The 15,595-nt window shown below is 34.9% G+C and overlaps 1 protein-coding gene across 1 annotated transcript; it reads left to right on the top strand.

The window, feature by feature from the left end:
- The first annotated feature begins 2,174 nt into the window (after positions 1–2,174).
- Positions 2,175–10,351, top strand: LOC120130381. The gene is made up of 9 exons (XM_039147624.1): positions 2,175–2,321; positions 2,580–3,744; positions 4,805–4,923; positions 5,495–5,820; positions 8,340–8,616; positions 8,690–8,996; positions 9,511–9,676; positions 9,777–9,879; positions 10,014–10,351. The coding sequence occupies exons 2-9, from the start codon at positions 2,611–2,613 to the stop codon at positions 10,129–10,131; spliced, it is 2,550 nt and encodes an 849-aa protein (XP_039003555.1). The 5' UTR covers positions 2,175–2,321; positions 2,580–2,610; the 3' UTR covers positions 10,132–10,351.
- Positions 10,352–15,595: the final 5,244 nt, after the last annotated feature.

The raw sequence follows: 15,595 nt of genomic DNA, 5'->3' as shown, positions 1-15,595 counted from the left end.
TTGAGTGATAACCTAATATTACGCCCTTTGTGCTTTTCTTAACCTAATATTACGCCCTTTGTCCTTTGCCAAATCTTATACGTGCCCTGTGATTTACTATATACTTTTAAAGGTTAAAATATACACGAATACATATAATTTTTAATAAGAAATAGATTTCTCTTTGTTGCCTTAAGTCAATTTACAATTTGCAACGATCAATTTGCATATAAATTTATTTTGATCGACGTTTGTTTGAAGCTATTTTTTTTTATAAAATATTAAAATATAACGATGCGTCTGTCGAAATAGACTTGGAAAGTTTGAGTAAAATGCAATGATGGTCGGTAAACTTTTAAGGTAATTTCATTTTGGTCATTGAAACAAAATAATTTTTTATTAAAGTTACTATGATTAAGAAAAACGTTCATTTCGATCCAAGTTCATAAACAGCTAAATTAGGATATGTATCACTATCAATATCTTATTGGTGAAAAATTAAGAAAAAACAAAGTAAGGACTTATGGTGGATTGAACATAAAGACCTTTGAAAAAGATTTCTAATATCCAACTATTAGATTAAGCAAGATGTTTTATTATAGTCTTAATTATAAAATAAGTGTACAAATTATATCGTTTTTCCCAAATAGGTGCATCGACCGTAATGGTCGTTAAATTCTAGCGTTAAAGGACACATGTCATGTTCTGGTAGTTTTAAAAATTTTATTTAAAAATAAAAAATTAAAATTATATTTAAAAAACAAAAATTTTGAAATACTTTTTTAAACCCCACAACTTTAAAAACCCTAATTTCAACCCCTAAACGCATGCCAACCGTCGCCTTTTGCCGTCAAAGAACCTCCACCTAGTCTCACCTCCACCTGACGATTGATAACCCTATGAAATCGCTATCAATCGACGGCCAACCGACGTGTGTATCATGATGAACCTGACATTGTAAATCGTGACCTCACGCGATCCCGACGACCAATCGACGATAATTATGGTGACTTATGACTAGAAAGATGGTAAGGACTACGTCGGTGGCTGGCAAGGACAATGTCAGCATGTTAAAGTTAGGGATTTATGATTTTTAGGTATTTGAAACTTTTTTGTAATCTAGGAGAAGTTTTTTTCTTATAAATATAATAATATTTTTGTCTTTCTAAATGTAATTTTTAAAATTATCATAACGTGACACGTGTCACTTAACGAAGAAATTTAACAACAATTACGGTCTGGACACTTAAAGTGGTAACATTTGTAACGTTAGACATCTGGATAATTCAAAAAGTTTGGACACTTATTTAAAAAAAAAAACGATATAATTTAAACACTTATTTTATAATTAAACACAAACAAAGATTTAATTGTGGGTCGAACCTAAAATTTCAATGGGTTGAAAACCATCTAACTACCGGACTGAACAAATTTTTTATTATGTTCTAACTAAAGTTAAGTTACAAGTTGACATCATCAAATCTCGAATTTCAAATATATGTGGCAAAAACTAACTCAATCATGATTTTTTTTTTTAAAAATAATATGGTCCAACATCAAAATAAATAAATCCATGGGTGCCCTGCCTCCTAGACAAGACCATTTGCTAATATTTTGCCATGTACTCCATGGGTGCCCTGTCCCCCTAAACAATAGCATCGTTGAAAAAGGCAGTCCAACATACAAGAATAATGCAAAATACCACATTTTTGCAGTGTACATTCTACATTATACTTACATTATTTATTTATTTTAAAAAGTCATTGTCTGGTAAAGAACTTGAAACTTTGAAAGTATATAGAAAATGAATTGATAAATCCCAATGAATATGAAAAAAGTTGTTAATCATTGTCTTGTCGGGTAATGCACTAACATAATTAAAATTGTTAGTTTTATTAAAAATAAAAAATATTTAAAATTATAATAAAATTTTTCAGACATAATTGTAAACTTAAAATATAATTATGATATTTTTATATTATCATAAAAAAATTAATTATTCTATATAAATAATATAATAAAGAAAAATGATTACGTGCCCCTCCTTTGGAAATTGGTGCGTAGCTCTCCTTCTCCCCATAAATAAAAAAAAAAAAAGTAAAAGACGAAATTATCTCTCTTTTCTTTCATGTAATAGAATTATAAATTTCTCAAACAATCATTATCTCTTCCTTCCATTTTCTATTTTAGTTTATTTTGTTTTGACAAATAGAACTTGTGTTTCGGTTTCCTATTTTCACGTTTTAGCAGAGGAGATCCTTCACTTCAGTGCACGATAAACAGCAATGAAAAGCTAGTTTTCTTTCTTTTTATTCTCAGCTTGCTGTTTTCAAAATTTACCGGTACGTCTCTTTCAGATGAAAATTTCTTTCACTTTCTGCGATTTTCAATCAAATTCCCTCGTTTTTTTTTGGATTTTTTAAAACAGGAGTTGTTAACTGGTGAAGAAATTAATTGGAGCTCTATCATTTCCAATCGGAGAGCATAGGGATATTTTTTTTGTGTGAAAAAATTAATGAAATTTGAGAGCTGAATTAGGGTTTTATTTTGTAATTTTTGGCATATTTGTTTCAAAGTTGTGATATTGGGTACATTATCAGGAGGAAAATGGGTTATTTGCATTAGACGAAAATGACAGATTTTCAAGCTTTACAACAAAAACCTGAATCCCCACTCGATGATGGAGCTGAATTCGAAAGGGGTTTGGAGGAATTGATGAGGGGGCATTTTGACGATTGTATGTCATTTGCATCATGTAGTGTTAGTAGAAGTCCTGATGATGAGGATGATGAGAGTGATCGACTTGTTAGGAGGAGGGCAAGGTCTGATATTGAAGGGGATGACTTAGCTGAGTCATCCGCAGCAAGAAGGCGACATTCTAGGATTTTGAGTAGGTGGGCTGCTAGGCAGGCTCAGGAAATGATAACTACAATGGAGAGGAGAAACAGGGAGTCTGAGCTGATTGATTTAGCTGGTTTACATACAGTTTCAATGCTCGACTCCTCTTTCTTGAGAGAGCCACAGTCACCTACTTCTAGGCGACAAGGGGGTAATGTTGACAGATCCAGTACTCAGGCTTCTGCTATTTTGCAAATGTGGAGGGAGTTGGAGGATGAGCATTTGTTGAACAGGGAGCAAAGGAGTGCTGATGGTAATAGGACCATGTCTAGTATTACTCTGTCCGAGAGTCATGGGAGTGAGAATCAAGGGAGTGTTGGGGATGTGACTGAGTGTGAGAATGACTCTGCAACTTTGTCGAATGATCAGGGTGTGTCACAGAATGATCCTGGGAATGACAATGGGTCTAGTAGGGAGCAGTCTCCTGATCTTGGGGAAGTTGAGAGAGAGAGGGTGAGACAGATTGTTCGGGGATGGATGGAGAGTGAGATTAATGATCATTCATCAAGTGTTACCCAAAGGGCTGGCAGTCCCAGAGCTGAATGGCTTGGTGAAACAGAGCGTGAGAGAGTTAGAAATGTCCGGGAGTGGGTTCAAATGACAAGTCAGCAGCGAGGAGTTCGTGGGGTACAGAGAGAAGATCAGGAAGCTACAATTGGTGCACAAGTAGACCATGTTCCTCATAACTATGCTACTGACCAAGATGAAGGTCAACCAGAGCATATTCGTAGGGACTTGAGGAGGTTGCGTGGAAGACAAGCTGTAATTGACTTGCTTGTGAGGAACGAAAGAGAGCGACAAAGGGAGCTTCAGGGTTTGTTGGAGCACCGTGCTGTATCTGATTTTGCTCATCGTAACCGCATTCAGGTCAGTTAGCTATCATGTAGCGTTCATTTATGCTTTCTCTTGATTTATGCATTTCTTAAATTTGTTCATAATAAATGTTTTACAAGTTCTCCACCTCATGATGGGTGTTAGTTCCATGCTTTGAGTCAAGGTTTTGAATTTTGAGTCCAACATGTATTGTAGTTTCATATGGGATTAACCTGTTTCAATAATAAGGTACTATGTTCTATTTTAAGTCAAGTCACTTTACTAGGAACTTTATGGGAACTAAGCATGTTTGATTGGTTCAACATTTAGTTTGACTTGATTTCTAGTTCTGTTGCTCAAGAACTTTGATCAATTTACTTAATAGGATCTGTGTAAATTGATTTGTTTTTCTTATAAGGTTTATGGTTCTCCTGATGCCAACTTACTAATTAACCAATAAATAAATAATTAACAAGTGGAAAACACTGTCAAAATAGAGAAAGCATGACTCTAGCTTTCATCCCCGAATAAAAATATTCAATATTAGTCTGAGGCTCTGTTCTGCACTTTTCTGCAATGCTAAGAAGCTTGAATCTTGCTAATATTGGTTAGATCCATTTGAGTGGTGTGCAATAGTTAATTGATCTTGTGTCATCACGTATCATATTGATTTTTTTCATATTCTTAATCACTGCTCAAGAATTTCAATGATGATAAATATTCAATGATTTTCTTCTTTTTTTCTTTTAGTAAATCCTTCATAAATATGTTTTTGTTACCCAAGCTTTTACCATTCAACCCCCTTCTCTCATATATTCATGCTAGGCTGGAAATTAGAGGAGGCTTTTTTTCGAAGAATAATACTTTCTATATCAGGTTAAGACTGAAAGTTACATCATTCTTATGTTTTTAGAAAACATTTCAATTTTAAAGTAAAATATGTAATAAAGATATGCTGATGCTGGAATTAGCTTTATACATCACTCCTGGACTATTGTATGATCAGGTGTCTTGACTCTCGGTGTTATTATTGAATTTCTGTGAAAGTCCTTTGGTAGTTTATTTTCAACCTGTGGCCTGGTTAATTAGTAATCCTTTTATCTAAATTTTGCAGTCACTACTCAGAGGTAGATTCTTACGAAATGAAAGACCTGTTGAAGAGGAGAGGCCACCTTCAGTGGCAGCTAGTGAATTAAGTCAATTAAGGCAACGGCACACTGTATCTGGTTTGAGGTAGGAATTTTTTTTCTTTCATGCTTCCATTATGGAATTTTTCAGAGAACTTTTCACTATTATTTCGAAACTTCTTGGTGATAGTTTTAAAATGGTTGATGTTTGTTAAACGGTGATGTTACAAGCTGAAGAATTTTGGCATATAGATGTATAAAACAAGCTTCATTGCCTTAACAATTTATGATCTAATTACATTTTGTTGATGTATTATGCAGTTACACCCCGTTTTATAATGTTTTGTTTGTTTTTCTACTCTGTCTCTGTGGTTATTTATTAATATTATAACCTTCTCCTGTTCATGGAGAATGGGAACAACTTAGGTTGATTTTTCTTTTACTTTTAGCTCCTTTTTCTAAAAGAACACATAAAAGTTTATCTTGCTTGTTAAACAATGAGAAATCTGTGGCACATGTGTGTGTGAGTGTGTGTATAAAAATAAGGCATGGGTCACTGTGCAGAGTCCATCTAGTGGCATCTAGATTATAGGTTGAAAAATTCTCTGCAATGCCCTCTTCAGCTCTTTCAAGTTTTCCATTGATTTCCTTAAAAGCCAATTCTTTTTCTTATTCAGGGAAGGGTTCCGCAACAGATTAGAAACAATTGTACGTGGTCAAGCAAGCGCCAGTTCTGAAACTATATCTAGCAACGTCATCAATGATTCTAGAAGTGAACTTCCCCAAACAAACACTTCACAAAATGTCCAACATGAAAACATTGAGGATACACAACCTAGGAGTTTGAGAAGTCACACTGAACAGTTGCCTAATCAAACAGGAAGTATGGTTAACAACGTGCTAGTTGTTGAAAGCATAAGTTGGCAAGAAAATGCTAACCAAGGTGGGAATTGGCGGGAACCAACAACCAATGATGAGGGAGGAAACTGGCCACAGTCAATGGGTCCCCTACAGAAGAATTTCTTATTGATAAAGGGTTAAGGCAAGGATGTAGCCTCTCTCCTATTCTGTTCAATGTTGTTGGGGAATTGCTTCACAAGATGCTTTCAAAAGCAGTGGTTTTGGGTCTGTTTCAAGGGTTTTCGTTCGGCAATGATCAAAACTCCTTTAATTTATCACACCTTCAGTTTGCGGACGATTTAATTATATTCTGTCGAGCCTCTATTACCCAGATCAAGAATGTTAGAAGAGTTTTGAGGATTTTTGGCCTAATGACGGGGCTCCATCTCAATTTAGCCAAAAGTAAACTTTATGGTATTAATATGGAGAATGACTTACTTGAAGAATGGGCGAGGGATATTGGCTGTTCTATTGGCTCTTTCCCGACAGTTTATTTAGGCCTCCCTTTGGGGGCAAAAAAGAATTCAGAGAAGTTGTGGGAGCCGGTCATAGAGAACTTTAGTAGAAAATTGGTGGGGTGGAAAGCTTCATCTTTATCCATGGCTGGCAGATTGGTGCTTATAAAGTCGGTACTTTCATCTTTACCCATTTTTTACCTATCTATTTTCAAGATGCCATCTACTATTTCTCAACAGTTAAATTCTTTGATGTCGAATTTTCTTTGGGGTGGAGGGGGTGAGAAAAAGAGAATGCATTGGGTTAGTTGGAAAAAGATTTGTAAGCCGTTGAGTGGTGGAGGTTTAGGAGTTGTTGATTTGAATCTTACCAATCGAGCGTTGTTGGGGAAGTGGGTATGGAAGTTTGCAAATGAGAAAGACTCGATATGGAAGAAATTCTTTTGTTGTAAACACAATGTGAGTTGTCATTCCTTGGATATCACTAAGGCCCTATCTCATAAAGACTCGTGGATTTGGAGGGGAATTGTCAATAACTTCTCAAAGAATGACTTCATTGGAGGGTGCCTTAGATCTCATGCAAAAATTCAAATAGGGAATGGAGAATCTGTCTCTTTTTGGAAGGATACTTGGCTTGGGGATTGTCCATTAAAAATACTTTTTCCTAGGATTTTTGCACTTTCTACTAACAAAGGTGGCAATGTGGCTGCTTTTGGTAGTTTTGATTTGAATGGATGGGAGTGGAATATTAAAACAAGGAGGAATCTTTGTGATTGGGAAGTGTTGCAGTTGGTTGAATTATTGAACAGCCTTAAAGACATTAAACTGATTGAATCTTTGGAGGATTGCCTGCTGTGGGATGGCTTGGGGGACGGGCTGTTTTCTGTCAAAGAGTGCAGGAAATCTCTAGAGTCTGTTTATGAGGATACATTTCAGTGGAGAAACTGTGTTTGGCTGGGATTAGTCCCTCCTAGAGTGGAGACTTTCCTTTGGCAGCTATCTCATCAAAAAGTTGCTGTTAGAATGGAATTGATGAAAAGGGGGGTTACTTTAGGGGAGGATACTCTCTGCCCTTTTTGCAATCTATGTGAAGAATCTGTCCAGCATCTTTTTTTGTTCTGTCAGGTTTCGTGGGAGCTGTGGAATAAATTAATTTGTTATTGGGGTATTAGTTTAGCTTTTCCACTTGACCCTCCTTCCTTACTTAGTTCTTGGTCTGATTTGAGGCCTTCTTCGGTTATTTGGAAGTTTATTCCGGGTGTAGTGCTATGGTCAATTTGGAGAATCAGAAATGAAATTATCTTTGATAATGGTAAACTGGACAAGCTTTCACTGTTTTTCACTGTTCGCTTAAGGCTAGCAAGATGGTTTCTAGCAAAATATCCTCTTTCCTATATTAAGGTGGATTCTTTAATTGGTGATCCTTCCTTGGCAGATAGTATCTCTGCCCCTAAGGAACTTCACAGATCAGGGTGCGGGTGGATTCCTCCTCCAGTTGATTTTTTTAAATTCAATGTGGATGGGGCTTGTAGTAGAGTTGGGAGAGTGGCTGGAATAGGGGGTCTTCTCAGGGATTGGAATCGGGTTACACTCATCTCTTTTTCAGAAAATGTTGGTCCTTCTTATCCCTATTTAGCAGAATTGAAAGCTGTAAGAAGAGGCATTGATATCTTTGTTTCTTCAGAATGGTTGTTGAAGGGCAGACTCATTATTGAATGTGATTGCAAGCTGGTCGTGGATTGGATCAAAGATCAAGCTTTGGTTCCTATTTCCCTTTCGAATTTTGTTAAGGAAATTGTATCTATTGTTTCTTTTAGAAATTTTATTGTCAGGTGGATTCCAAGGTCTTGTAATTGCGAGGCTGACAAGCTAGCAAAAGAGGGGATCGGGTGATTTTTTTTGTCTGTTTCAGTTGGTGTCTGTTTCTGAGCTTAGAAGCTAGAGGAGTGTGTGAAGTCTTATGTTGTTTGTAAAAGTGTTTTTAAGTCTTATGTAACTTGGCTTTCATTAATAAATTGAGGTACTCTTTTCCTCCTTCCGCTAGTTGGGTCTTACCTTATGGGTAAGATCCTCTAAGAGGGAGGTTTTTAATGAGACCTCCTATTCCTATCAAAAAAAAAAGGAAACTGGCCACAGCCGACCTATGCTCGGTTCAATGAATGGAGAGAGGGAAATGCAGAAGAAATGGATACAAATGGGCAAGAAAGTTCAGTTAGTGAGTATCGCCAAGAAATTCCTGAAAATGTAAATGGAGGAAGTGATTCTCAGGAATCCCATAGAGTTTGGCGCGAGGATGACTCACAGGAAGCTGTTGAAAATTGGTCAGAAGAGCCTTCTGATCCTCCAAGAGCACGTCGTGCACCCCCAGTTAGAAGGTTCAATAGATTTCATCCGCCTGAAGATGACAATGTGTACAGTATGGAACTTAGAGAACTCCTGAGCAGGTATTTGATCGCATAGTTAATCTTTACACTTTTATGTGAAATGACTTCTTTATTGATGCATTTTATTTTGTAGGAGGAGTGTCTCTAATCTTCTTCGAAGTGGTTTCCGGGAAAGTTTAGACCAATTAATACAGTCTTATGTGGAAAGACAAAGTCATTCTCCCATTGATTGGGATCTGCGCAGAAACTTGCCAACACCAGCCTCACCACAGCATCATCAAGAGCAGCAGAGAGATGAAACAAATGATCATCAGAATGATGCTACCAACAGGCCTTCACTCATGTTACCTTCTCCTCCAGTGCCTCCACCACAGCCGTTGTGGCATCAGGATTTGCATCACACTAGCTGGTCAAGGCACAGCATGCATAGATCAGACCTTGTGAGCCTTCTATCTTAGTCTTGCAACTGCATATATATTTTGCTCCAACCTTTCATTTTTCTATAAGTATCTGTGTCTGACACCCATGTTCAACACATTTTCAAACATGGATATAGGGATAGCCCGATAGGACCCTTCAAGGATCTTAAAATAACTGGAAAAACTTGGAGATAATGAGGATACATTTTTCTGGACACATCTGGGTCTATTACTCACACCCGAGTTCAAGTAACAGTGTTGCATATTACCGTAACTACTGAAAATGAGGATACTTTTGTTTTCCTATCCAATTTGCAATTATACTGTCTCTATCTAAGTCGACACATACTTATATCCAACACTTGCACTTGAGTTCAAGTAACGTTGATTTGCTACTGCTTGTGTACCATTATAGGTTGTCAGTCGTCCCTAGTTGAATAGAAGATGTTGAAATATCTTATTTGAAGACCCTGCCAATACTTTTTGTTACTCTGCATCTTTTCAGTTATTTTATGAGACTGCTTATTGTTTGCAGGAATGGGAGATGGTTAATGATCTAAGAGTTGATATGGGCAGACTCCAGCAGGGTATGAGCCACATGCAGAAGATGTTGGAAGCCTGCATGGATATGCAGTTGGAATTGCAGCGATCCGTCAGGCAAGAAGTCTCTGCGGCTTTGAATCGTTCAGCTGGTGAAAAAGGTTCATAAATCCTCCCAACGTTTCTTACCTGGAAAGCTTTGTTTTGTATTTTTCGAGGTCGTTTTGATTGTTTCTGTTTTGACTTCGTCTTGCATTTCAGGTTTGAGTGCAGAAACACCAGACGATGGTTCGAATTGGGGTCATGTGAGGAAAGGGACTTGTTGTGTTTGTTGTGATAGCCATATTGATTCACTTTTGTACAGGTTTTACCTTCTGAACTTTTCTAAATCTTTCCATGGTCAAATATCATCTATGAAACCATAATTTTGAACTCCATTGATGCTTTAATTATACATTGCAATTGCCCTCTTTTTTCACATTAAAGAACTGGTTGCAGATGCGGACACATGTGCACTTGTTCAAAATGCGCAAATGAGTTGGTTCGTGGCGGAGGAAAGTGCCCTTTGTGTCGAGCACCTATTGTCGAGGTAATCCGTGCATATTCAATTCTGTAAAGAGATGAAGAACAAAATTGGAATTGAACAGTCTGTTAAAGGTCCAAAAGAGCCAATGGCCAGATAAAAAGGCCCCGATTTGTAGAATGTTGAGTTGAAGCTAGTGTTTTTCTGATTATTTGGAATCGGAGCAGCAGTTGGCATCATTGATTCATCATTCATGCATAAATAAAATATCGTCTGTAAATTCTTTTCTTCCCATTTTATGTTACTGAATATCTAGGGGTGACAATGGGAACTGTGGACTCGATTATTTGTGGATATCCAATCCATTTTTATGGATTCGGTTTGATGCTATTCATTAAACATTAAATTGATAAGAGGAATCCAAGATAAAAACGAGACTAAAAATGGGCCTATTCTAAAACTACTCATCGATTGGATCATACATGAAACAGCAAAGTGTTTATGTTTTAAGTTTTTAACCGACGCCTAATCTAAATTTGACTTTTGGGTTAATATCAAATTTTGTCATCCTATAACTAATTAAATCGATGGGTTATAAGATGTTGTTTTGTTAAGTCTCTCGACTATTAAAAGTTATAAAATGGTCATCCAACTATTGATATGTTTTAAACTCGTTTTTTTTAATTAAAAAAATTAATAATATTTTAAGTTAGACGTTAACTTGCTATTTAGGATATGATAAACTTGATTGCAAAATCTCAAATGACTATACAAGTCAAATGGTTTTGGGATTAGATTTTATCATATCTCAATCAGTATGTTACGTTTATTTTAGGCGACCGTCAATTTTTTAACATAAAAGGATGAATTTAGAAAATATAATTGTCGATTGATTATTTTGTAACTTTTAATAGTAAAAGAACTCGATAAAACGGGATAATTTTATAACTTTTGATAATTGAAAGACTCAACAAAAGTTATACCGTATGATCATAGGATAATTTGTTTACTTTACTCTAAATCGATTGATACTATTATTTTTTACATAATTATTATACTTAAAAATAATATACGTTGAAACGCACTTGTACTGACGTTGTCTCAAATGCTAGCATAATAGTAATCATATCAATTGAATCAAAACTTATTCAAGCACCTGACTTCATGTCAAAAATGACCTTTTTAGTCTCTTGAAGATTAATTTACTTTAGAATTCATTACATTTTTTACTATTACATTTTTTTATTAAATTAATTTAAACATGATAAAATAGTAACATCAATTATTTACAATTTTACGTGACATTGTAAAAGGAAATTGAAAATATATATACATAAAAAGTTGATATAAATATCTGCATGATAATAAATGAATTAATTTTAAATTATTTAACAACATAGTAAAAATTAAAATAATTAACATCAATTTCAAGATACAATAGAACACCTATAATTAATATTCGATAAATTAATAATTTCTCTAGAATAATATTTTGATAAGTCACATTATACATTAACATCATTCAATTAGTCAATATAAAGTGAAGATTAGGCAAAATAAGAACAATCTAAATTCCAGCTTGATTTAAAATAGAAATGTAATTACTTGATTAAAACTCACTTACTTGAAAAAAGCATCCATTAATCATCATGCTCAAGCTTCAACCTCAATTTTTTATCCTCAAACTCAAATTCGAGCCGAGATTCTTCACTACTAACCCCAAGATACATCGGCAAACCAATTTAAACGTAGCTCACTCAATATCTCGAATTATGACAGATAAATAAATAAACTAAAATGACGAAATAAATAAAATAAGACAATGGATATTTATATTTATTAAAATAATTTCATGATATGAAAAATACGAAAAAAGTCTAAATTGAACTCAAACTGAAATAAGATATATCTAATAAATAATAAATAGTATTGAAAATAATTTTATTCAAATAACCCTCTGAAGGGTATCCCAAGTATTTGGAGGTCTTCTATAGATTAATCGAACAAAAAAAGATAATACATCGACTTAAAATTAAATATGAATTTTGACAAATCCAATAAAAATATTTCTTAAAATAATTGTACTAAAAGAAACACAATCAAATAATATATACGTACAGAAAATGTACCTAAATAATACTAATAAACATATATATATATATATATATATATTATTCAACAATAATATTTCAACAATAAGGACTTGTAATTGGGCCGGTTAGGCTTGTTGTATGGCCTTCGGGTCTATAAAAATAATAAATAATATTAATATTTAATACAATAACAAAATAAAATAAAAATGCCAACCCGGACAAAAAGGTGTCTAAAACATGAATTGCCAAGGATACCGGGATGGTAAGTTTCCGTGCGTTTAGTTCACGGAATATAAGATTATCTGTGAGAATAAAAGATTATCAGTGAGAATAAAAGATTATCGGAGAATAGGATTATTGGAAATGTTGTATTTTGTGTTTGGTTGGTTTAACAGAAATGTAAGATTACAGTGTTTGGTTAAAGGAATAAAAGATTATTGGAATGTATATTTTATCAAATTATCCTTTTTATATATTTGTTTTTTAACCAGTTGAATTCTATTATAATATTATTATAATTAATATATATATTTTATTTAAAAAATTTAAATTCATAAAATTTATATAATTTTTTTTACAAAATTAAAAAGATAACTAGGTTTAATGAAATGTAAAATTTTATTTTAACCCTGAACTTCATATAAAATTTTAATTATAATTTTTTTGTAAATCTAAAATAGTTTGAGATAAAAATCCACTGTTGGTAATAAAAGATTATCGGGAATATGATTACTGGTCAACTAAACGGGGAAATGAGGATTCCATTCCTCCGGTAATATCTTATGCTGTGAACCAAACGGCCGCTTATGTTTAAAGAATGAGGATGGAGCATAAGTTGAATACGTTTGCCTTAGTAGAGCCTTGTATCAGTGGTCATAAAGTTGATTAAGTTATTGCTAAATTGGGTTATAAGAAATCTTTCAGAGTTTAAGCTGATGTTTTCGGGGGGCATTTGGATCCTTTGGAGTTAACCTATTTTGCTTGAAGTTGTAGCGGTTCACTCTTAGTTTATTCTCTCAAAAGTGACTGGTTTATTCAGCTCTGTCTCGGTCTTTGTTACAGTGGTATATGGAAACCCTCACAGGGAAAAAATGAGAAGCTCTTTGGAGAGACCCTAGCTCGTAGGACACATCCTTTAGATTATCGCTGGTGATTTTAATGTTTATATGTCTAGTGCAGAAAAGACCGGCGGGACTAGGAGAGGTGTTGGGTGTAACCTTTTTCAATAGTTTGTGGAATGATATAAGCTTATTGATGTCGAATTTAAAGAACCTCAATTTACTTGGAATCATGGAGGAGTTTTAAAACGTCTGGATCGTATGTTGATTAATGACAATTGTAATTTAGTTACATCGTCCTCGACGGTCTATCATCTGCCGAGGCTCAAGTCTGATCATAAACCCCTTCTTCTCCGTACTCTTGGTGATCCCAAATCGACCCTCTAACGTCTATTCCGCTTTATTGTTGACTAGGCTAAGCATCCCGAGTTTCATACTTTCACCTATGAGAACTGGATTTTCGACGGTCGAATTAGTAGAACTACAATCACCTTAATCGATGCTCTCAAACTATGGAAGAAATACGAGCAGTCATATCATCCAAAAGAAAAAAGACCCTTAAAAGACAACCTACAATTATCCAGGACAAGATGGACAATAGGAGGGATTCAAGGTTAGAAAAGGAGAATCTGGGTAAATTTGAGGAGATTCTGGACCATGAAGAGCTTTTCTAGAAATAAAAAATTGGAGCACTTAGATGTTGGAAGGGGACCGTAACACCAAGTTTTTCCACAGGCAAACCCTCCACTATCGTAATTCTAATCGAACCCAAGCCTTCAAGGTTAGTAATTGTGAGTAATATCTGGGCATGCCTTTATTTCATAATAGGATAACCAATAGCACTTTTCAATTTATTATCGATAAAGTTTGCTCTAAGTTGAGTGGCTGGGCAGCTTCTAAATTGTCCTTAGCTGGTCCGGTGACCCTTGTCAAAGCAATGCTTCTTTCAATCCTGAATTATTTCATACAAACCGTATCTATACCCAAAAGTTTGTGCACAGATTGTTATTCCCTTAATGAAAAGCTCAAAGTTAAATTGGGACATTGATGTAATCGTAATTTCAGGTAACTTATTCGTATTGTTATTTTTAGCATTGTAAAGTACTGGTGTTGACAACTTATTTTGCCTCAAGCTGTTATCAAAAGCATTGATCAGCTTTGTGTCAGGTTTTTATGGAAGGGATCTGATTCCTCGGCTGCGGGTGCAAAGGTCAGTTGGGTCCAGATTTGTTTGCCTAAATTCGAAGGGGTCTTAGACTGCTTGCTTGTTTTCTCTTATGAGATATATCTTGGCGGGCCAGGAGTCTTTATGGGTTGCTTGGATTCATTCTTATGTGTTGAAGGGTGCAAATTTGTGGTAGGTTGACATTAAAGGTCATTTTAGCTGGTGCATGCGGAAGATCCTCAAGTCTAGGGAGCAAGCTTTTCCCCTTCTTGGTTCTGTGACGGATTGAAATGTAGTTGCTTCCTCTTGGCTTTGGTGTGAGGCGTGGGTTAAGGGTGGCGTTGTTTTCTGACATCAATTGGTGTGGTTTTCTTTTCAGGTTTCTAGGCACTTTGTTATTGTTTGATTTGCTGTTTTGGGGAGACTCAATACAAAAGATCCACTGTTGCGATGGGGTATCGTTACATATAGCTCTTGTTTTTTTATGGTCTGTGTGAGATGAGGAGCATCTGTTCTTCTCTTGCCCGTTTTCAAAAGAGGTTTGGGGTTGTTTTGAGATTGAGTAATGTTTCCTGGTCAGTTATGTCTTGGGATCATGAGTTGCTTTGGGTTGTTTCTTTTCTCAAGGGTAGATCGCTGATTTTTTGTATTTTGAAGATAGCTTGATGCGCTTATTTGTACTTTGTGTAGTATGAGCGAAATTGCAGAATCTTCAAGGATAAGCCTCGCTATGCTGATGATATTTTGGCTTTGATTAAGAGGGTCGTTGGCATTAAGTTTTGCAGGAAATGCATTGATAGTGCTGCCTATTTAAAATTCTCAGTTGTGTGCTACTTGGAACATATCGTTGTACGGACTGTATTTGTTTTTTTGCTTTATTTCTCTGCTGCTTTCATGGTTGCCCTTCGTCCTGCTGTTTGCTTTTAAGGGCAGGAGATGTTTGAGTTTCAATTAAATGCATTTTAAATAAATTTTGTAAAATGAAAATATGGATGATATTGGACATTGAAGCATGCCATGCACATTATGACGTTAATCTAATTTTCTTTATATAATCTATTTATTCATCTATATATAATTATTATTTTATACATTATTGATGTAGTTCTTAAAATTTACTGAAAAAACATGTTAAGATTTTGACAAATAATTTCTATTTACTTTATTATTTGTTAAAAAAATCCAGTTTTGACACTTAATCATTTAATGATAAAAATCCATTTTCTTAATTTAACTTTTTA

The sequence above is a fragment of the Hibiscus syriacus genome, unplaced genomic scaffold (genome assembly GCF_006381635.1).
Source record: "Hibiscus syriacus cultivar Baekdansim isolate YM2019G1 unplaced genomic scaffold, ASM638163v2 tig00110546_pilon, whole genome shotgun sequence".
Classification (NCBI taxonomy): domain Eukaryota; kingdom Viridiplantae; phylum Streptophyta; class Magnoliopsida; order Malvales; family Malvaceae; genus Hibiscus; species Hibiscus syriacus.
Note: the sequence above shows the minus strand (reverse complement) of the source record. Positions and strands in the feature narration are given on the sequence as shown.

Bases quoted from the DNA above. Each gene is read 5' to 3' on its own strand.
- LOC120130381 (XM_039147624.1), top strand. From the start codon at position 2,611: ATGACAGATTTTCAAGCTTTACAACAAAAACCTGAATCCCCACTCGAT. The intron at 4,924-5,494 runs GTAGGAATTTTT...TTTCTTATTCAG, and splicing joins CACACTGTATCTGGTTTGAG to GGAAGGGTTCCGCAACAGAT. The intron at 9,677-9,776 runs GTTCATAAATCC...CTTGCATTTCAG, and splicing joins TCGTTCAGCTGGTGAAAAAG to GTTTGAGTGCAGAAACACCA.